This window comes from Pipra filicauda, unplaced genomic scaffold, assembly GCF_003945595.2.
Source record: "Pipra filicauda isolate LSUMZ 115617 unplaced genomic scaffold, ASM394559v2 scaffold55_size4083901_pilon, whole genome shotgun sequence".
In the NCBI taxonomy this organism is placed as follows: Eukaryota; Metazoa; Chordata; class Aves; order Passeriformes; family Pipridae; genus Pipra; species Pipra filicauda.
In genome coordinates, this window is record NW_024104709.1 from 2,807,416 (window position 1) to 2,830,629 (window position 23,214).

The 23,214-nt window shown below is 38.6% G+C and overlaps 1 protein-coding gene across 1 annotated transcript in view; it reads right to left on the bottom strand.

The window, feature by feature from the left end:
• The window catches only part of ARID1B (AT-rich interaction domain 1B), a 323,933-nt gene that overhangs the window by 219,498 nt on the left and 81,221 nt on the right, over positions 1 to 23,214 (bottom strand). Inside the window, 1 exon segment of the mRNA XM_039387426.1 lies at positions 4,640 to 4,750. Within this exon segment, the coding sequence (XP_039243360.1) occupies positions 4,640 to 4,750 (111 nt within the window).

Sequence of the window (23,214 nt, forward strand, 5' to 3'; positions counted from 1 at the left end):
ATGATGTTCCATGAGCCAATTATATCTAATCTTGAATTTAGTTTACTACTAGTTCTCAACAGAGGTCCTCTGAAATCTAATTTAGTACCCTCCTTCTACAACAAAAAAGGTGTGTCAACCAGAGGAAAAAACTGTTCAGCACCTAAACATCTTTCAGGGCTCATTAAAAATGAGGTAAAACAGAACTATGAAGCATTTAATAAAATCAGGAAGGGATTGCTGATATGCTGTTTTCCACAGTGCCAAGCATAATGAAACTAGGCAACTGATATCTTAAAAAAGTTATCTGCTTGGCACTGAAGCTCATACAACTACAGAGATCGTAGAACCACAACCAAACTTCTCAGATCACAGCACTGCACAAGATACAAGCGGCATTCTATCTTCACTGGTGCCTACTATTTTGTTTTGCATAGGAATTGCTCTGCCTCCATGGAAAGACCCAGTGAATAAGTGATGTCACAGAATGAATCCATAAACTCAAAATTCTGAATGATCTAGTAGAGTAATGATTCCCTCAAATCCACATACAACCTTCCCCCTTCAACACTGGATGACCTCCAGTAAGCACAAGATAAACCTAAGTTACAAGACTAAAGCCACATTTTCCCTACAGTTTACATGGATGCAAGTGAGGACCAGCACAAGCCCACCTTGACTGTGGCCTCCAGCCATGCATGTTCACACCTCCACGCTTATACACTCATGGATTGCCTTGCATAAAACAGCTTAGGGATGGGAACTGGCAGAAAACTTACCTTACAAAAAGAAGTGAACTGTCTTCTGTCTGTGGCTCTATGACTGCTGCAGGGCCTGGTTGTGAACACTGGGATCTGCTGTGCCACTATGTCTCAGCTGACAGGATAACAGCATCTTAAGCCCTTCCAGCAGGATCATACAGTCCTTTCGGCTGTGGCTAAAATCAAAGCTGCTCTGGTCCCCACTGTCTGTCCCCTTTCCCATCACAGCTTCTGATTCCCACCTCCTCTTCTGAGGTACCACTGATGCCCACACAACTGCACAGTGATTCAGTTAAAAACTAACCCAGAAACAGAGAGGTTATTTCCCATCTGGTTCAGTTCCCCAGATCAAATCTACTGGCCAGTCCCAGGAAAGACAGTGGAGGACATGGGACAGCACAGATGTGGGGCACACAGCAGGACTGCAGCTGCCCGGGCTTTAAAAGGCTCAAAGCAGCCGCAGAGCTTTACCTGCAGGTTGCAACAAAAAAACATTAGCAGAAATCTGTCTTTCAAAAGCATAGAAACCTTGGATAGGCCATTCAACCTCACACCTCAAACAAGCGCAATGGGCAAAAAAAAAAGGGCCTTATTAAAACAAAACAAAGTAATAGCAAAACCACCAATGCCTATCTGAAATGACTTTAATACTCATACCAATAAAAAAATTAAATTAATTTATGTTTTCTGCACCTCACTCTATCAACACAATCCAATGTGAACATTTACAAACGTACTCATTAAAGACAAAATAAAGGATTAGTCTTTATAGACACACACAGCCTACTGCTGACACAAGCTCCTTTACCGCAACAACAAATCTGCAGATGTATCATTTGGAATTTTTTTCCTGTAAGTCTGCTCTAGCTTTCTCACAATAGCAGAAATGTGTATTTTACTATTATCCCTTAAGTCTTGATAAATATGTTCTGTAGTAGCTGTTCTCCAGACAATTTCATTTAGGCCTCTTCCCCTTTATTCCTCTACTCTAATAGAGAACAATTTCTGTTTATGACTTCCTTTCCTTCACAGAGTACCTAACTCCCTGTTTTCTCAAAAGCTTGAGATTTCCTTCTAATTGTGACCCCAGCAAAAGTGCTTAGAGCACTATTCTGTGCAACTTTTCATTTGGGCTCTCAGTGACTCCACACGGTCAGAGATCCACAGGTCAAACCCTCCAGATATCAGAGGAGTTAGGAGAAGGAAAGCAAGCATTGTATAGAATCTGACAGGCCATTAGAAGTAGCTAATAAAGCCATATTTTGTTTTGTAGCCATTTGTTACCAACCCACATTACAAATTCGTCCGCTTTGAACTTTATGGGAACATTCATGCCAGGACTTTTATATACAATGTGTGAAGGAAACGGAACAACTATTGAGCTGTTTAGCTGCGCTTACTGTGTCACAAACCTGCTGAAAAAACTCCCCCCAAAGGGTGACACAAGCCAGCATTCAGTGCTGCAGAAAGTGGCCAGCTCCTCTTCGAATCTATCAAAGGGAAACTCTTTTTCAAAGCCACATCAGAGAAAACCATTCACCATTTAGTATTACATCTCTTTTGTTGGTTTCTGACACTTGTATAAGCTTGCTATGTAGCTGCTGTGATTTTACACAATGCCCTTAAGAAATAAAAAGATAACGGGCAAATAGTATAAATACCAGAATACCATGAAACAAAACATAACTAAATTTTATTAAAAGCCTAACACCACTGCTATAACTTCAAGCTTCACTGTACAAAGACAACTTACTGATTACTACCCTGAAGAACCACATTACCTTGAAAACAAGCTTCAGAAGCCATATTTAGTATGCCAAAATGAAGCTAACTAGGAATGCTAAACAAGGGATAGTGATAAAGGGTTTTCATAAGCAGTCCAAAACAGAATATAGAACTCTCCTGTTTCAGGAAAAAACCCACCATGTTCATATATGATCAAGCCATCACCCAAAACAGACTTATATTAAAGCCTTTATCTTGTTCACCATATCTTGAATGTATGGATTATTCCTGATTTCTAAGACAACTTCCTTGGATGTAAGATGACTGGGAGTTTGCTGACATGATCAAAAAAAGCCTTTGTCTCTATATACAAAGGACTGCAGTTGTTTTTAGATTGAAAAAGAAAACAAACAAACAAAAATCCCACACCAAAACCAAAACAAAATACAAAATTATAATATACTCCATTCCCCTCCATATGAAAACGGCAGGGTTTTTGAGTATATAAAGTGCTCTCTGGTTATGCATCAACGCTTTTCAGTAACAAAGTGTCTCAATAACAGCATTTGGGACCAACTTAGAGTTTAAACTATGTGGCCAAAATGGTTAACATTCACTGTTAATACTACCAGCTTACCCATACCTAGAATAATTATAAGCTACTAAATATACCAAACACTCAGGGACACAGATAATACCCAATACTCTGCTTAGATATCATAATGCTGGAGATAGGACAGAGCATGGATTAAAAGTAGGACAATTATTTGAGAAAAAACACAGGCAAATAGCAGAACATTAGTTGATAAATAACTTTACTTCTCCTTACCCTAATAAACACTGTTCATGAAAAACTGGGAGGTTAAAAGTCTCTTTTAATATCTCTGCTTTTTAAACTAGGTAGTTGTTGCCAAAACAGTTCAATGTCCACAGTAGCTACTATTTTTAAGGTAAATGCCAACATTCATTTCTGAGACCTGTTCAGAGAAATTAGTCTGTTTAAGAAAGGGTTCCTGAAAACCTGTCAAATTAATAGTAGGTTCAGAGCAAATTGGTACTCTTCTTACACCAGTTTCCATAGCTTCTCCTGAGACATGCATGTCTCACATGTCATGTAAAGAATTTGTGGCACATACACTCTCCTAGGTGCCAAAGATGTAACTTTGAAATACTATGTTTATTTCCCTATTTTTAGGGATTTACAATCGTGCCATGTGCCAGAGGTAAAATATACACCATACTACCAGATTTCACAAATACATTTGATATCTTAATATGGTGAACTCTTTAGAGAGATCCAACTGCAAATGAATACATATCCACTGAACTGCAGGAAATATCCTATATGCTTATGATGCAATATTCCAAGCCAGAGCACATAGTTTATAAAGTTTATATAGTTTCATCATTTAAGCTGAACATATTCTAGTTGGTTTAAATTCATACTGGTTTTTAGTACCAACAAACAAGAAAATCCCCAAACCACAAGGGGCACACAAAGACAAAGCTGAGTACTTTGTCTACTATAGTGAAATAAGACCTTCAAAAATGCAAGTAGCTGCAATGTCTTCACAAAGTATATTCCTTCGTGCCCCTTCACCCACAGTAGAATGTGTAGAGCTCAGAAAAACTAAGAAATATTAGTACAAAGTAATCTCCTAACCAAAAGATCAACCTAGCCCAAGTATCACTGTCATTCCTGCTTCTACATTTCCGTAGTAATAGATAGTAGCAGAATTAACGTGCCAATCTCATTACTGCTCAGGGTTTGGAGCAAATAACTCCTGGTTACAGTATTCTAAACCAGAATCTACTGAAAACATTTGAAAAGAGCACAGAAAAAAGCCTCCTCCTCACCAGATTGGTTTGTGCAAGTATGGAATTCCTAAAGCTAAAAAAAAATTAATCAATCCATTTCCTCTATACAAATATACGTGTGCACAAGCACAAAATATGCATGTACATAAATAGTGCTGCTTTGAACCAGAACAAGCCTAAGCAAAGTCCACTCATATATACAAACTGTCAGTTCTCACATTTTTAAAAACAATTTTTCATCAACTTTGTTTAAGATTTCTTCTTTCAGTATTTCTCATCTGCTCATCCGAGATACAATGAAATGCTATGTAAAGTGACTTCATTTTAAAATACTGAAACAAACATTATTTTCTTACTGGTAAGCTTGACGGTCTTTCTTGCTGGATTAGATTCAAGTCTTCATGGTTAGGCTTTCCTGGTGCCATAGGGGGTTGAGATCTGGTTCCATAGCCTTCCTGAGACATGTCCTGCAATAACAGTTGTAAAAGAATTATTAACTTGACTCAGTAATTACAATTAAATACACATCACAGAAGGGTGAAAATATAACAGCTGAGTGATGATGGTTTCTTTGGTCAGAAGTGTTTACTAGTTAAAGCTTTTTGATAGAAATATCAAGCCCACACAGGTACCACTATGACATATGCTGTTTGTAAAGAAATCCAGGGAGCTGAGATGCATGCCAGCATCCAGAAGGGACTCACACCCCTGGAACAGGGGGAAACACACAAAACCAAACCTCTTAAATAAACAACCCCCTTTTACTGTAAAAAAATAAGTAGCAAGCATGAACATTCATCCTACTCTGAGGTATATTCTCAGGCGTTTTGATGAAGTACTGAGCCAGGTGGAAGACTAGACTTGAAAATAAGATTGCAATCACGCTGTGTAATCAGACTCCTGTAACAACCCTGGATTTACCATCGCTGCTACTGGCGCAACTTTCAAACACTGGCTATCAGGTCATAGCACACAATGCAGCCGCTGCATCTGCTGGAGGCATGCTGCATCTGAAGGGTTAGAAGGCAAGTGTATTTGATCAAGAATAGCTCCAAAGCCTGTACCAGTAACATGGAGATTTTCCTCCCTACACGAGCCCAGGTAGGCTTAGCTAATGGCCTAACACAACATCCACCATACACAGGCGGGGGGAACAACAAAACAACCTCCCATGAGCCATCCCCCATCCTCCAGCACAAGCTTAAAAACCACGCAGAAATAGTTGCCCATTGCAAAGCCTCAAATTCAGGCTTCATTTTAGCTACTATAGCAGCTTCTACTGCAACTTCTTCAAGGAAAACAACAGAAAGCACAGTACTGACTTCAGCATGTGTTACTGGCAGGGAAAGTTGAAGAACCAGTTCCTGACTGCTAGAAAAGATATCTCACCTTTTTCTTTGTTGTTTTTAAATTGTTTAATTCTCCTCTCCCTTTCACGAGTTTACTACCAGTTCAGCTTGCTTCAGCCATCCTCAGACCTTTAGTTTTCAGGGATACCTAAAGCAGGTGGGTGCTGCAGGCACAAGGGGCAGGGGAAGCTGTCCTCTGCCCCACCCCACTATCACCTTGGCTGCTGCCTGTGTGGGGCTGCTCAGGCAGCCCAGTGCCCACAGCCACAGCTGCAGCTCACGCAGAGACTCCAGGAGGCAGCTGGCTGGCAGAGCAGGAAAGCTTTCTGTCTCTGGTTTTAGCCCAGCTTCTGACAGAGAGAAATTTGTTAACAACTGTACCGTTTCCATTCAGCCCCTCCACCCATCTGGGACTCTCCCAAATTATTTTAAGGGATGCAGAAAATTCAATGGGGCTAATAAAACAAACCCCAACAAACCTGATACAATATAAACCCAGCAATAAATGATCCTATCCCTAAGCCTGTGCCAAGTAAAATCAAGAAACACTTAAAAGGCCAGCACTTCAATGTGGTTACCAGCAGAGGGTAACAATTAGGCTTAAGGGTGACAAAGGCTGATGGCTGAATGATTATTATCCCCTGTGACCCCCCACACTCCCCCCCGCCCAGATTTCCACTTGTCACACAGCTCTCCTGCTGCGCACACCAGCAGGTTCCTGTGGATTAACAGTGAGGTTTAAAATCAACAAATGGCACAAGGCCTCCATTCAGCAGCCTTCACCCCAGTACAAAGGAGTAGAAAGGTGCAGGACAGCTTCACAATAGGCAAACAAATGAGCAAACCTCTGCTTTCCTTTTTATTTAAAAACGCGCAGGCACATACACACACACACACACACACACACACCCCACGCTCACGCACGCTGGGGGCTGTCACTGCGCAGGCATTCATAATAAACCTGGCAACCCCAGATTTCAACTTCCAGTTCAGCATTCGATGTCATTCTTCCTAATTCTTAAAAAAATACACCAAATTAAAACCATTTGTCAAAACAACAACAACAAGAAAACCACACAGAAATACCAAGAGTGGTGAAAAAGGATAAATGGAATATTCAGTTTAGGAGATGTCATTGTAGAAACACAATTGTTCCTTTTCCCAAACAGACACTACAGGAATTTGCTGGGGAGCAAAACGTGTTTTGTATTTTGAAAAATCAAGAGCTATCACTTCCTTATGAAGTACCAAGCATTTTTTCCCACGGGTTTACAAGATTTTAACCTTACTTCCTACTGAAATTTCCAGGGACACTGGCGCAGGAGAGGGAAGAGACAGCATGCTTTCTCTTGAGAAATACTGCAGGTTGAATGGAATTTACTTTTACCTGGGTATTTGAAGACTATGTATGAAATGTCTTTCCTCACACTGAAGAGCACATTAAAAACTTCAGACATGACACTCTTTGTATTTTTAAATGCACATTTTTATAGTCTTCTTTCTGACTGTGGAAAAAATCAAATCCATTTGCTCTATTCTAGATGAGGTTTGGAAACATGCAGAAATTAGTGTTTGTTAATGATGCAGGCACCTGTGCATTCCAAATGGGACTGAGATCACAAACTCATTCTTACATTCTCCGTAAAGCTGTGTAGATATGTTGATCACTGGAAACTTGGAAAGCAGCTCTTGAGAAGTAAAGAATCAGTTTGTTCTCAGTAAGCTGCAAGCATGGGAATCTCCCGGATGAAATATGCATGGGACTGTGTGTATAATTTTATGTGTTTATACATATGCATTGTCCAATAAAAACAGTCCATTTATATACTAAACATAATGATTAAATAATAGCATATTTCACTAAGAGGTTGGCTTCATAACGAAAATAGCGCTTAGTATCATTTTCACTGAAAAACAGAAGAGAGAAAATCCTTACTGCCTTTCTTCAGTTCCACATTTGGAAATACTGTTAATATACAGCGTATGACAGAATAGCTACAACAGATTTTGAGAGATAAGTAAGAAATAAGGACAGCAGTATTAGGGTAAATTGTCTGTCATGGAAGAAATGCGTGGTATTGGCAATTCTCACCTGCATCTTTGAAAGGTCATTTTTCTTTCTAGCATCTAGGAATAGATTTATTGGGGACTGAACAGAGGGAACATAAGGGGAAGAGGAACATGTTACCATGTGTTGTTCTAAGTCACGGCTGAGGAATTCCCCATTGATACTGGGATTCCTGATTTTTTTTCATTTGACTCCCAGTATTTCATCCATCACTAACATTGGCTTTCAAAGCAAAGCTTATGATTTTTTATGAATCACAGAAAATTCATGTACTTAAGAGAGAAATCCAGGCTTTTATAAACAGAAGGCTACAAGTTTCCACTCAGAACTTCCCAACTGGGCACAAACCCAATCATATCATAGCTGTTACAGCACAAACTGTCAACAAAGTTATTTTATAACTAAAATCAGGGTTTCCTCCATCAGATTTTAGAAAAGCACAAGGACAAATAATCAGCAAGTCATAAACACATACTCAAAATAGCTGACGTTTAGACTTTTTCACACTTTTCAAAACACATTTATTCTGTGAAACAGGTAGACCAAAAAAAAAAAAAAAAGGATTAGACACAGTCTAAACCCCATGTATTGGGTAAGCTATTCAGAAATCTATCCATATACAATTATTATATTTGGGTGGTAATAATAATAACAGCAACAAACTGCTTATCATCCACAGAGCCAGGACTAGTTATTCATCTCCTATTCACATACACTTTTAGCTTGTTCTGCAAATTGTGGTAAATGGAGCTCAAGATTTGTGAAGTCTGAGGAGTAAGGGAGGAAATGGGGTATTTTCTTCCCTCTTATTCTCTGTTACTGTATTCATCTTACAGACTTTCAAAGTCTAATTCTGATGTGGTTTAAAGCGACTGAGTGAGCCTATGTACTGGCCCACAATAAAGTCAAAGGCTCCTTGGTCCTGCCTCCCACAATTCTTCCAGCTGGACACATCCCTTACTTTGTATTAGTAGTCTTTATTAGACCATTTTGTTAAGTGGTGTTAAGTTTGTTAAAACTTGCCAGTTAAGTAACTCCTTTCCTCCAGCTTTATCATGGGTTACTGAGTAGAACTGGCCTCAGGAAGGGTTGGGTGAGCAAGAAAGGAAGGAAATCTCCCTCCTTCGGCAGCAGCCAGCCATGAGCCTGGCTCCACACTTCCAGCAGTCAACTACACTGAGACCACTTTGGAGCAGGCCACTGACAGACAACCTTTTCCCTTTTTCATGTGCAATGCTAACTAGTGTTATGCTTTCATGCTCTAGCTGGTCCTATCCTAAAACAAGCAAGCCTGTCCACATTGACATGTTCTCTGCAAACCTGAATGAAAATTGCACTGATAATGCTGGAAACCATGTAGATGAAATGCACATTTGTTATAAGATCTGCCAAAGACGATTAAATCTAATTATTAAATAGTTTAGATTATTTTTAATAGAAAATGAAGGCATAGGGAAAATATTACTATTTGAGGGAAAACCACATTTAAAGAAGGGCTGGGTGAGAAATATCATTCAGGCTTCATCCACTTCTACTGCAGTGAGTTTCAGAGGGATAACATGACCACCCAGGAAGATAAGTACCATGATGGTTAAATAGAAAGAAAATAATTTATTGAAAATAATATGCTAGACTTCAACTTGAAAAACTCATTAAAAACTATTTTAGCTCATCTTCTTGATTCAGTGGGTTGATCCTTAGAAGACTTCAAGTGTGAGAGCAGCAAATTCTACAGCAACATGACAACAGCACAGTTGAAAGCAAATTTCCTCCCGTCCCCCAGACCACTTGAGAATGGAAGTTAGGAACCAGTATAGCAGCCAAGAGCACTGCACAGCCCTACAATACGAGATTATTTTACTTATCTATGACGGAATACTACTGAACGTAAAGAAGCCAAGTGATATGTTAGGGGCTATAGAAGGACATTCCTTGTTATGACTTAACCAAGCATCGGTTCATTCTGTGTAGATAAATACATATCAATACATCTCCACTATTTCCACCTTCTGCACAAAAAGGCTACAATAAAGAAAAAAATTACTTACCAGAATGGTGGCATATCCCTAAACAGCCAATTTCTAGCCCAACTCTAATACCTAACATGTCACCTACCAAGTTGTTTACTCTCTGGCAGCACAAAACTGACAACAAAGGACAGCCAACCTGTTAGAGGAATACTGTAGGTAAGGCTGCATTCAGAAAAAATGTTACGCCCACAGGCACAGGCAACACTGAGTCTCACGCAAGCAGCCCTGGGGGGAACGATCCACTAGGGCCAAAAGAGCAGAGAGGTTTGCTTGAATCTTGGACACATTGTCTGCAGAAGTCCTGCAGTTTGTCGATGGACTCTTGCAGAAGATCCTGGGTCAAGAAGAAATGCATATATATATGTGTCTTGAATTTTATGAATCAGAAATGAAAAAAAAAACAAACCAAGAAAACCTAAAAGCCTTGAAGAAAAGAAAATTGCTATCGTGCAGATGGAGAGCATTGTGCACAAACCAGCAAGAAGGTCTCTTACTGCACAGAAGGAACAGGTGATTTCAGGAAAAAAATTGTTCTGTAGGTCCCAGCACCTATTACGCCAACAAAAAAGAAGAGAGCGCTAACCACCGGAGCTGGATTACCAATGTAGTCTGGTAATCCTCTTAAACACGCTAGTCTGTGTTTATGTGATGAACTGAATAAACCCTGTTCACAACCAGAGTACGTAAATAATTTCAAGCCAACCCTCTACCACAAAAACCTCAATGGAGACAAGGCAAGCAGCTGTCCTGAAGTATGGCAACCAACAGGCTGGCATCTACCTCAATATACTGATGCCATTTGCTGACTGTTGCTTCAGTGGGACTTGCAAGCAGTGACTGCTCCTAGTTCAGGTTGTTATCGTATGCCCGCAGTCAAGCCAGGCCAGAAACAAAGATGATGCTTTGCCTCACCAAGTTAGTTTTGGTCTTCATCTTCATTACAGGTACCAGAGGAAGGGAAGAACTTTAGAAACATGCCAAAGCAAAAAGCCCCTTTCCTTTTCCAAAAGGAGAAATTCATCCAGAAATCATACCTAACTCCTTAAAGGAAGATTGTCCCATTTATGTGGAGACATTTGGCAAACCTGCCAGTTTGGATGCCTCAAGTGTAGACCAGTCATTGTCAGTAACACACCTCATTGTCTTCTTCAATGTTATTAATACCTTCCATTCCAAGATATTTGCAATTTCTTTCTAAAACTTACTATTTCCTAGGTACCCTTTGTTAAGCTAATTTAAAAAAAAATTACAATGGGAACATAATTTTCTTCCTTCAGGACCCCAATTATTATGCAATGACATCCAAGTTAAGCCATATGAAACTGGAGAAGGAAGAAAAAAAGCATACACTTTACATAGCAGGCAGCAGTTGATGCAAAGGATCAAAAAAATAAACTTACGTAAGCAAATATATTATTGATGGTCAGTCCACCAAAATTCTCCAGAAGTTATTAGAAAGTCAGACTATCTAACTATGGAAGGTTTTTCCCTCAGAATGTTTAAAACATTTTAAACACAGATAGGGTCAAAAAAAGCTCTCCACATCTTACAGGGAGATTTGTTGTTTGGACAACATAGCTTCTAGTCACATATTGGGTAATCCGGTCCAACTAACAAGACAGAAGGGTCTCTCTTCCTAAATGCTTTAGTCCATTTTCACATGTGTCTCGCCTATATGGCCTCCAGGACCCACATTAAGCAAGTGATGCAGGAAGAGCTCCAAGATGAAATCATTCTCAGAAACCCTTATCTTGCTATTCTCTTCACCACTATTGCATTCCATGGATCACAGAGCATATCAATAGTGGATTTAATCAGAAACAAGACATTTCTTCTGGTTTTCTTCTGTCATACTTGTAACATGCCACATGAAAAATAGGCGAGTTTGATGTTTGTATTAAAATGTGACTGCTGCACACTGCACAGCCTGATAAACAGCTGTCAGCTCTTCCTTTACAGGCAAAAAAGTAGATGTAAAGTTCCACTGTAAATAAAGAGATCAGAGAGAATTCAAAGTAGTAATCTGAGAAATATAACTTGGAAATGAGGGGAAAAATGAGCATTTTATTTCCATGCATTTTCCCATGTTTACAGAGCTTTTTGGACTTTTCCTAAAAAGCTATACAAGGCTCAACAGTCCAACCACGCTTTCATTTTCTACACCCCTCCTTCCTCCCCCTGCCCATCCTTTCACTGACAAAGCTTATATTTAAAACAAAACAGAACAAACATACAAAAAAAAAGTTTTTTTAAAAAAAGGAGGACTGGCCAGCTTTGCATGTCCTATTCTTTATAGTCACTTGGGACAGACTACCACGTTAATGTGATGACTTACAGATTTTGCGCCATCCAGCATCCTGCCCTGCCACACTAGTTCTTCCTAAAACTCCAGGAGGAATGCATCACTTCAGCAGACCCGAGATGGGAATCTGTTCTGAGAAACAAGCTCTGCACCCCAAAGAAACAGCTAAACAACCCGACGAAAGGTGGGAGAGGGGCAGGATTTAAACCTGCCATTTGTTTCAATTTGGGCTGCTGCAGAGGCAGGGAGCTGGGGGGCTCTGTGCCCCAGAGGGCAGCAGCCTGCCCCAGACTGCCTGCCGCCTCCGAGGAAGTTCTCCCAAGCATACGGCTCGCTGGCAGAAATGAGGTCAGAGCACTGCCCGCAGCTTACAGCAGAGCTGAAAGCCTGAAGCCAGCTTACCGAATAAAGAGAAAAGCTGCACCGAGAGCAGCTGCTACCTCTAGGCTAATAGAGCTAGGTACCCAAGGATGAGACATCCTCACTCGAGACCGAGACCGGGAAACATTACTTCAGTGTTTTCTTAGAGGCACATCTGTATCTGTGCTTCGAGGTAAAAGCCAGGACTTCATCTAAAGGCTCATGAAAACCCGCAAATTGGTTAGGAAGGGCTGCAAAACATCACTGAGGCTGCATTTAAAAAAAAGAACGGAGAGGTTTGTTTCCTGCTCTCCATCCCTCAAATACAAAGCTGCATTACATTATAGACATTTATATCACAGTCCAGTGACACCTGCTAACTTACTCCCTAATACTCACACATGGAGGTCTGTTCAAAATGAAAACTGAAATGAGATTTGCCTGCTATTTGATCAACAGTACAATCATAGGAGAAGGAATCGAAGCTCAGATACAAAAAAGTCTGTAATAAACTTGTAAAGAAGGTATTCTCACCTGGTGTCTACTGTTTCTGTTAACTTAATTTTTCAGTATGTGAAAGGGTTAGTATGTTACCTTTGGGACTACTGGAAGTGGAGAATTAGTTGCATTACCATCCTCTTTTTCTCTGCAGTCTGTTAAAACACACAGTATGTGTGCAAAAATTCAAATCCAGCACCAGCAGAAGCAATTCAATGGACTGCACAATACACCAGTTTAAACCAACAGCAGCAAACTATTTCTTTAATCTTTTGAGGTAGAAAAGTCTTCACCACCATAACCACAACCACAATTTTCTCAAAAGAAAATATTCCCAACTGGACTGGTGCTGGGAGTGCCAGGAGGAGGGAGTAAGGGGATGGTAAACAAGTGAAAGAAGTGATGAAAACTTTGAGAACAGACCACTGAATAGTCTTTAATACAGTAAGGAAAACAGAGTGACTTTCATTAAAAGTCACCTCTCTTTATATATTAATCCTCTCCTTATTATATTAAAATTATCCTCTTCTTTTTTGTGAGGGTGAAAGAGGACAATCTTCATGAATTCTGTAGGCAGACTCAAAATCCAAACACATATAGCTGGTTATTTAGCCTTCCACCTAAAAACGTGCATGTGGAAAGACAGCTTCTTGGCAATCAGGGATAAGCACGAGGAAGACATAAAGAGAGACTGTGCTCTTACAGAACTTGATTTATTGAGGGACAGCTCACCAAGACCAACAGTTGTTCTATCTCCCACAACATAAACACCAAGCACAGTTTTGTCAATACATAAAGGTAAACTTGTTTTTTAAGTGGTATCTTACTTATTTCAATTTGCTATTTCATTCTTTGTTGTACGCATCTGATTGCAACAACTAAAACACCCTGTACCAATTCAGCTACACACTCCAAAATCTATTCGAAATTCTACTACAGTAGGAGAAGAAGGCAGTAAAAGGGAAATACTGGAAAGGATAATGAATACATATAAAATATATGCTGGTCTATATTCAGATAATACATTGTCTCAACAACAAAATCCCAATGCAAAATACAGAAAATAAAACTAAATATATGTACACTGAACATCTTCAATTATTAAAGAAAACACGGGCAGCCAGAAAAATGCAGTGGTAAATTTTATGCCAGGAAATATCAACGAACTTATTTTCTTACCTCTGAGGAAAACAATGTATATTAATTTAAAGGCCATAAGAGAATACTATATAGTTGCTATATTGCAACTGGCCATGAGGTGTAATTTACAAGACCACTAAAATTTGGAATATATACTGCTCATACGGAAGTAAAAAAAAAACCCAAAACAACAAAAAACCAAAACCAAACCAAACCAAACAACAACAAAAAACCCAACACATCACCAAAAAACCCTTACCAAACAGATTAAGTAGTACTTTTCAGACTTGACAACATGATCACTTAATTCTAAATGCTATTCTATTTGCATAGTAGAGTTTTTCTTATAACAGGATTTGTGCTTTTATATTCTAAAACATTCGTGCAGACAACTTTGTCTATGAACAGCCATCGGATTAATAAATCATAAAATACATGACTATTACATGATCAGGTATCTTTCAATAAACTCACTATTCTGTTTAACTTACTGCTAAATTTCAAAGGTACGGATAAAATTATTTCTGGGATATTAATTTAGCTCTCAGAATAACATTAAAATAAAACCAGCATTGAGTAATAAGGAGAGTGGTAAGGGGAGCAACAAAGTTACGATCACTAATCTCCTATAACAAAATAGTTTTTATCAGCCTGCATTCCAATAGTTTTACTATCAAGCTAATTAATTGACTCCTATGCCAATATCTAAATGCCAAGCAATTAATGGCACTGAACTATAAAAGGCTTTGTCTTTGCTCTTGTAGAGTTATTTTATAAAGCAAATGCAATTCTGTCACTTCGCTGATTTAATGCAGGCTTTGTGAGGTTAATATTCCCAGGCAATTGCAAAATAAAGAACTCCTTTAATTAACCTTCTGTGATTTAAATACTGAGAGAAATCAGAACGAAGAAACTTTAAATAATACCACCATCATAACAAAAACAATAACACTTTATGGATAAAAGCCAAACCACTGATTTGATAACTTTGAGAAATACATCTGAACACGTGTATCTTACTGTATTTCTAAACTCATTAAGAAGACTTTTCTCTAAGTATAACATAATAAATCCATGGTAGATTTTACATAGTTTTTGAAGTTGAGCTGAAAAATGTTTCCTTTCAGGATTATTTACTTATAAATACCGAAGATTTTCATTTGAAGAAATGATTCAGCATCCCCACCTTTTGCACTAGAATGCTTCGCAGAGATTTTTGTTACAGACACAGGACATTGCCTGCTAAATCTACCAACTAATTGCATGTAAGTAACTGACCACTTAAAAATAAAGGAGCAAAACAGGACTTCCCTTTTCCTCCCAGACTAAGTTTTCTGTCTTTCCAATTTAGGTGAAAGCAGGCTTTTATTGCCAGAGTTTCTTTATTATATTGTACGCTAACTTCATTTTAGTACATGAAAAAATCATCACGACTCAGGCCTTTCAGCATTGTGCACTTACAAGCAAAAGAGCTACAATATGTCTGCCAGGTTCAGAAAGATACAAAAACATGGGAATAAAAATTAAAAACCAGCAGGGTACAGGTGGTCATGAATATTCCTGCCAAACAGGTTTGCAGCATGCTCTGACCTATCTCCTCCGACTATCCGGTCAGATATCATCAAACCCCCATCAGCAGCAGATGCCTCAAGAGGTGCACTTGCTGGTTTCTCAGGAGAAGAAAGCCAACCTTCAAAATTCCTCCTTCAAATGGAAAAGTCTGCTTTCAGCAGAAAACCATTAAGAGATGAACACACATACTGCGAAAATGTTTAACTAAAATGAGGGAACTTTAAACCGAAGGTGCCATACAGTTGTTGAGACAACTCCGAGGCAAACAAATACTTTCACTGACAGTCCTTTGGAAGATTATAAAACAGACGTATAAACAAGTTTGCTACATTTTATACATGAACAGTAGTACCACTTTGCAAGATAAAGTACTTCTCCTTTCCCAGTAATATTCACTTAACAAATCCAAGTTACTACAAAGACAGATACGTGTAATGGGTAATTAAACATGCTAACTTTAACAACTTCAGACCTAACAGACTGGAGTTGGATTTTTATTTGCATAAATTGATCACCATGTCTGTAAATACTTTCTTTAAAATAACAGGGCCAAGAAAGTCTTCTCTAAATCTGAATACAGATTTCTGGGTTTGGTCAACAAGCCTTCAGCAAAAATAAACCTGCACTGCTGTGAGTGCTGCTCCGTGCTATGCCCTCAATTTTGTGTTTGTGCTCAGGTGTGAGTTTACAGACAATTATACTTGCTTTTTCTGCCTGACTCTATTCTTGGTAGTTACTTGGCTCTGGAAGATTATTCTCCAAGTCTGACAAGACAGCACCTATTATAATCTTATAAATACAGAGAGAAATCGCTGAAAAAAGAGAGAAGTTCGACACATTTCCTGGAGGGATATAAGCAATGCTAAGCAAACAGAGCAGTCCCCAGATGGGCAATAATCAGCCATTCCCACTATTGGGAAAAGCTGTAGCACAACAGGAGTCACAGTTTCACTGAACTCCTGAGCTGAATAACACACACAGATAAATAAGCTTACGCTTAACACTTATTTGCTATCCTAGTAGCATCATGATTATGAAATACAACTTGATAAAAGCAGAAATCTAACTGGCAAAGAATTCAATCAGTAGTCATTGAACCTACACAGGTTCAAACATCATTTGCCCTTCACGAAAATATCATGTGCTTAAGAAAGGCTCAAAAAGGATAAATCAGTTTTATGCACAAGATCAGTATGGTTCTTAAGTATTTCAACAGTTTTTAGGTCACTTTGGTGTTCAGCAGGTGCTGGTCACGCGTGGTTTGTCTAGAAGCCACGATTTAAGTCATGATGTGTGAGTTTGGAAGACAGTTGCTGAAAACTGGCTCCCCTTCCCTGCTCACCCCAAATCCAGTCAAGCTTTAACCACAGATGTGAGAAGTCAAGATTGTGTTCTGCCTTTTAGTATCTACCTGACCTCTCTGAAGTAGGCTGGCAACAGAAGGTTCAGCATGCCAAAACGGATGCTTTCACACAAAGTTACACTGTTGGTGTTCCTTGTTTCTAGTTTCAACCCATAAAGGAGGCTGAAAAGGCTGGCAGAAGTATATATATCTGTATGAGTTCTTAGTGTTATAAATGTGGGGTTGAATGTTTTAAAGGAACCACTTCTCCCCTGTACCTCTTTACTTGGGAAAGAATACAATTTCTTCTAAGCTAAAAGCAAGTCCAGCATTTCAAGACAGTGTGAGTATACACTGAGCACTAGGCATCTCTGTTCCTGAGAGGATGAAAGCCATGAAGGTTTTATGGTACACAACAAGTAGTGGTGTCAGCCACTGCTGCTGATGGCAGGCAACAATCTCTTCTGAACATTAAATTTGATTATGAGTTCTCATATAACTGTAATAACCAGCTTCCACAAAGAATGCTTTCCTATATGCCTGGCAGCAAATGTCAGATTAACATACAAGCTTGTTCTTTTCCAGATTTCCTGTGGTTCATAACACAACGAATATTAAGTGTAACCACTCATCTAGTGGTAGATAATTACAGACACAAAAGTTAAAAGGACAGAAGGACAAATGATTTTTATTATAACTTTAAGACATAAGCATCTGTATGTTACTCCTTAAAACAAGTTGAAATTAAATTCTGCAGGATTTGAGACTAAACTACATACAGTACAGACTGCTAATTCTGTGCCAATTTCTAGTAGCTTAAGAGTGAAGATTTTATTATAAAGAGTAATTATGTTGAGGTACACAACTTAAATCTGGACTCAATGAGGACTGTCTGTATTACTTACTAGCGAATTTGGTATTTGCATGTATCCCAGTTATTCCTAACATACATTTTCGTATAGTGTTATACCCCAAAACAGCTTGACAATGTTAATTAACATGCTGCTTACTATACGGTTAAAGGAACTTTAGCAGCTCACATTGAATTTAAAAACAATCCTTCCTCTTCATTGTACCAAAATCACTTTAATAATTTGATGCATTTTGCCACAATACAATTTGTTCTGTTTTCATGACAGTCTTACAGCTTGGACATGAAAACAGATTAATTAGTTTCACATTTTGTTCACATTTTCATAGACTGTTTCAAATTGGGAATTGTTTTAGCTGTCCTACCTTGCACTGATTCAACACTTGAAACAGATGTCTATGAAAGAACGTTCTCATCATCATCTCAGGCTTGCAACTGAGACTAGTTCCAACCATCGATCCCAGTTCAGGGAAATGGAGAGAGGTCACAGCCCCTTGCGGTAGTATCAGTGGTCCTCAACCCTCTGCTTGGAGACACTGACTGAGGTGTCACCAGAGATGCTTCCCACCTTCTCAAGTACACTGCCTTCCTACTTTGGATGCCTTTCTACCTGGGACTACTAAAATGAGTCACAGATTCTTACTGGCCCAAACTGTGTTCGTCCCCCTGGCCCACTTTCAGAAAATAAAACCACCGGTTACTCTACTGTTTATTCATCCTGCCCAATTTGCATTGGCAAATATCTCACCAAGATCAGTAGGTTATGTATCATAGTGGGGGACAAACAAGGTTTTGGCCAGCTTTAAGAACATTAAAATAAAACCTGACAGTGAGGGAGTCTTGCTTGTTTGTTTATAAAACATTTTCTCCTTTTACATAAAAGCAGAGTAAAGATTGAGCCTGAACTACTGGACTGTTCCTTTAAGGCATTTAAAAAAAACCCCTAGTAACCACAAGAAAATGACGTAAGAACACACACAAAACCACTTTGTGAACAGTTAACCGGAAGGACCAATGCCCCAGAAAAGGGCACATGCACGCTCCACCTCAAGGACCTGCCACACTTTTCCCCCTCTTAATCTCATGCCTGCACGTGAGAAAGGAGATCAGCACGTATAATCCCACTCTGTTCTGGAAATTTGCAAGCAGAAAGCTTCCAGAAATGTGTAAAACAAAGGACAGCTTCATTCAGAGTAACAGTAGCAGGTGTAGAATAAAATCATTACTTTTGTTTAAGCAAGAGTGAGACCATAACTATTTTTCAGATCCATTTTATCTGTGAAAAAGTGATATGGTCCCAACTCATAAAATAACACAATAAAGCTCAAAGGCATGATCCTCTCTCAATATATGTGAACACATGCTACATAAAACAAGAAAATATATAAACATGGCTGTTTACAAGCCAGTTGTAATGCCAGGAAAGCATAATAACCAAAAATATACATCACACTATCTTAACAAAATAATGTTTAATGATGACAGTTTAAGTTTGCAATTACATGACATTCTTGAGCAAAATATCACTTCTACTTATGGCAAAATATTTAAAACTGCAAAAACAACTGAAGCATTTATTCATTTATATGCGATTTCAAGATGAAAAACCCTGCCAAGGGCAACACCACAGTAGTGGAGCACATCTTTCTTTCTCTTTTTTCTTTTAAAGAGCAATAAAGGTAAAAAAGTTTTAAAAAAAAAGGCAGTATCTACATCTACTGGCAATATCTACAATATCTAATGATCAATGAATCTGCTACTGCAATAAATTTGCTTAAAATAAAGCTCTTCCTTTAATGGTTTTTACACAGCAGGCTCCTGATATGAAGAGGGGATGACTGATGCTGGCTTACAATATGGCTCTACAGTAAACTGTGCCAGTATTACTGTCAAATCACCTCTTATGAAACTCCCTTTCTGCCCACCATGCAATCATTTTAACAGACATCTAAACAACTTAACAGTTCAAACATTCAAACAAATCCCATTCTCCTCCTTCCCCTCTATGCTTATTAGAAGAATGAAAGTCACAAGTCACTGGAACAGTCCCAGAAATTGTTTTATCTGTTTACTTTTATTAGACAAGATTGCATATTGAATTCAAGTGAGTCAAGGAAAAGCAGCAATGGTTTCATACTTCCACAATGTCTGAGAAATGAAGATGAGTACCAATTCTAAGGCACAACACAGAGTTATACCTGACTGCAGGAGCTCACTCACATTCTGCCTAAAAGAGCAAAAATAAAATATTATCTGTAAGAAATTTTGCATCAGTTTTCTCCCCATAACAGAACACCCAGAACATCACACTACAGGGTTTTACATAAAAGGAAACCAGTGGCAAGAAAAAGTCCATCATCCAGCCAGAATTAACACTACTTTCTGCTTTATAATCTCCAAAACGAGTAGATTGACATAAATCTACCAGGGAAATGAAGAAAATACAGTAGGGAAAAGAAGGCAAATTAGAGAAGCCCTCTTTCTCCAATCTGGTATCTCCATTCTCCATCCTGAAGTAAAATCAGTTCAATCACACTTACATCACAAAATCAGCATAGAAAGACAAAAAAACAGTTAATGAAGAATATATAAAACATGAAGGAAATTCATTTGCAAGCTGGAAAAAGCAAGCACAAGTAAGGATGACAGACAGAAAGGATGACAGATTGTATGACTGAGACTACCTCGGTTTCCTAATTGACAGGATTATATAAACAGGATGTACTGATATTTTTAAGAGTAGAAATAAGAAAGATACACCACCTGGTGCAACAGGTAATATATGATTCTGTAGTTTATTTTTATACTGTATTTAGAATGTATAAAGCCAGTATTAAGTCACAGCAACACAATCACATATGTTCAAGGAGACCTTCAGAGGGGGGTCATATTGTCAAACCTCTAGTTCAAAGCAAGTCTAACAAGAACAGGGTGCTTGGGGGCCTTGTCTAGTTAAATTTCTCCAGGGATGGAAATTCCAGTCTCTGGAATTTTGTGTGTTTTCTCATTCTCACGTTTGTGGGCTTATTTTCTTTTACCAAGTTGCAACTTCCCTTTTCCCAGTCTGTCCCCACTGTCTCTTGTCCTTCCAGTGTACCCCTGAGATAAGTTTGGCTCTGCTCTCACCCACATTCCCCCACTTGGTGGCTCCTAAAACTGTATGAGTACCTACTCCTACTTCTCTTGCTAAAATTCTAATCAAAGAAATTCTAATTTTTTAACTATTTCTGAAAGGTAATCAGTCTCATATAAGCAGAGACATGTATGCTTAAATAAGGACAGTTTTTAATTTTTTTTTGTCAGCAGAAGAATTTGACATATGCTCCCAACTTTTTTGTTACCTTGGTATTAATTTTTGGTTTGTACACTGGTTACTACTTGACAGTAATTCTGCTACAGATTATCGTCAGATAAAGAACACTGCTGCTGAAGTGTCAGAAATATTGACTTCAATTTTCTTGTGTCAGGAATTGGTTTCTAGATTAGCAGTTCCCAAAGAATGGGAAAGCACACAGTGGTGAGGTTTTACAGAGAAACATTAGAGAGGAAGTGTTCACCTCATGACTCGGCTTGAGACAGGGGGATGAGCAGCAATGGAACCTATCTGGAGATAGGGAAAGAAGCAAGCCCCAAGGTGTTTGGGACTACTTATTATTTATACAAAATAGTCCCATCTACACACAGATACTCCAGGAAAAAAGCCCATATAATTGAGAACCTGGGATCGGAGTTCAAACCTTAAGAGGCTGATCACTACTGACAAACAGACATTCACAAACAATCAAGAATTCGGGTGAAATTCTTTCAGCTAAGGATTACCAACTGCAAGGCTGTATTAGTGAGGACCTAAGGCATCATCTCAACTTGCAGATTGAGGCAAAAACGCCTACTGACCTTCAGATACCTGTGTTACCCTTGGAGCCTGGATTTAGACTCTCCTGCAAAATCCTCAAAAAAGAAATTTCAGAATCAAGAGAATATTCTGAGTTGGAAGGGACCCACAAGGCCAGACTCCAGCTCTTAACTGAGTGGCCCATATGGGGATCAAAACCATGATCTTGGTGTTATCAGCACCATGCTCTAACCAACTGAGCTAATCACAGGGTCATTTTGGCTACATCGAGGCTGGTATCTTCTACCTGTGAATCTGTTCTCACCTTTCTCTTCATCCCAGTTCTCTGAAGTCCAAAACATAGGGAAGGCTTTACTCTAATTTTGCCTTTATCCTTCTATGATACCTCTCACTTCACTGCACAAACCTTCACTTTACCAGCTGTGAGAGAAAATTATGTAATTGGAACACCTATCAACAGATAAATCAGTACCCTGTTATACTTTAAGTCCTATATATAGTTGGTATGTTTTGTGTATTTTTTAAACCAAAATACTCAGTCCATTCAACTGACAGTATTTAAAATGAGGAGGTGTCCAAGACAGCAAAAAAACCCATTTCAATTTCACAAACTGTGATATGTAGACATTGGAGCAGCTGTGTTTCTTCTATCTCATAGGCTGTATTACTAGGACTTTATCTGCCAAGACTTTACTAAGATGCTTATGAACAGTATTTTCAAGTCATAGAGAAATCAAGCATTTAATGGTAAAGTAAAAAGGAAGAAAATTAAATTTAAAGACACAACTGTAATCTTTAAAGTTGCAGTTACATATAATCCAAAAGATGGAAAGTGGTGACATTTACAAGAATATCATAGATACAATTAAGAATTCTATTTCATAAACCATCCAGCATTTTAATGAAAAAAGTTATTCTCAATGGAATTTTAAAATGTAGATGAAGAAAAATTAACATGTAATTACACAGTGAAATTATCATAGCTTTATTTTAAAGTCAAAGGAGGGGAGCCTCCAGTATCATTGCCACTTACAGCATCTTTTGTTAGTTTATTTTACACACTATTTTTATTTCAAGCTAAGATTTCTACACTGCACTAGCATTATCCCAAAATGTTAATCAACCATGCCTGACAAAATTCCCCAGTGATCTGCAGCAAGCACTGATGCTTCCACTAATACCCAATCTTGAGCAACTCACTTTTGTTAGATTTCCCAGGATGGTGAGTATGCTTTAGTTTCATCCTTCCATTTCCAGATCACCTCTCCGTGATTAACAGACCTGAGACTACAGATAGAACTGAGCCTACACGTTCAACTGCATCAGCTACGCACATCCATTTTGTTCAGCATCTAAAATCTGAGTGTTTTTCCAAGCTCTTGGAACCAGACCCGTACACTATCACTTCTGATCTCAGTTAAAAACAGAATCACTTTAAATTAATTTTAATGGTTAATATATAAAGCACAATTCAAAACCAGCAATGGATATCAAATTATGCAGTTTCACTAACTCAATGTGCAAACTGACAAGATTGAAATTAATA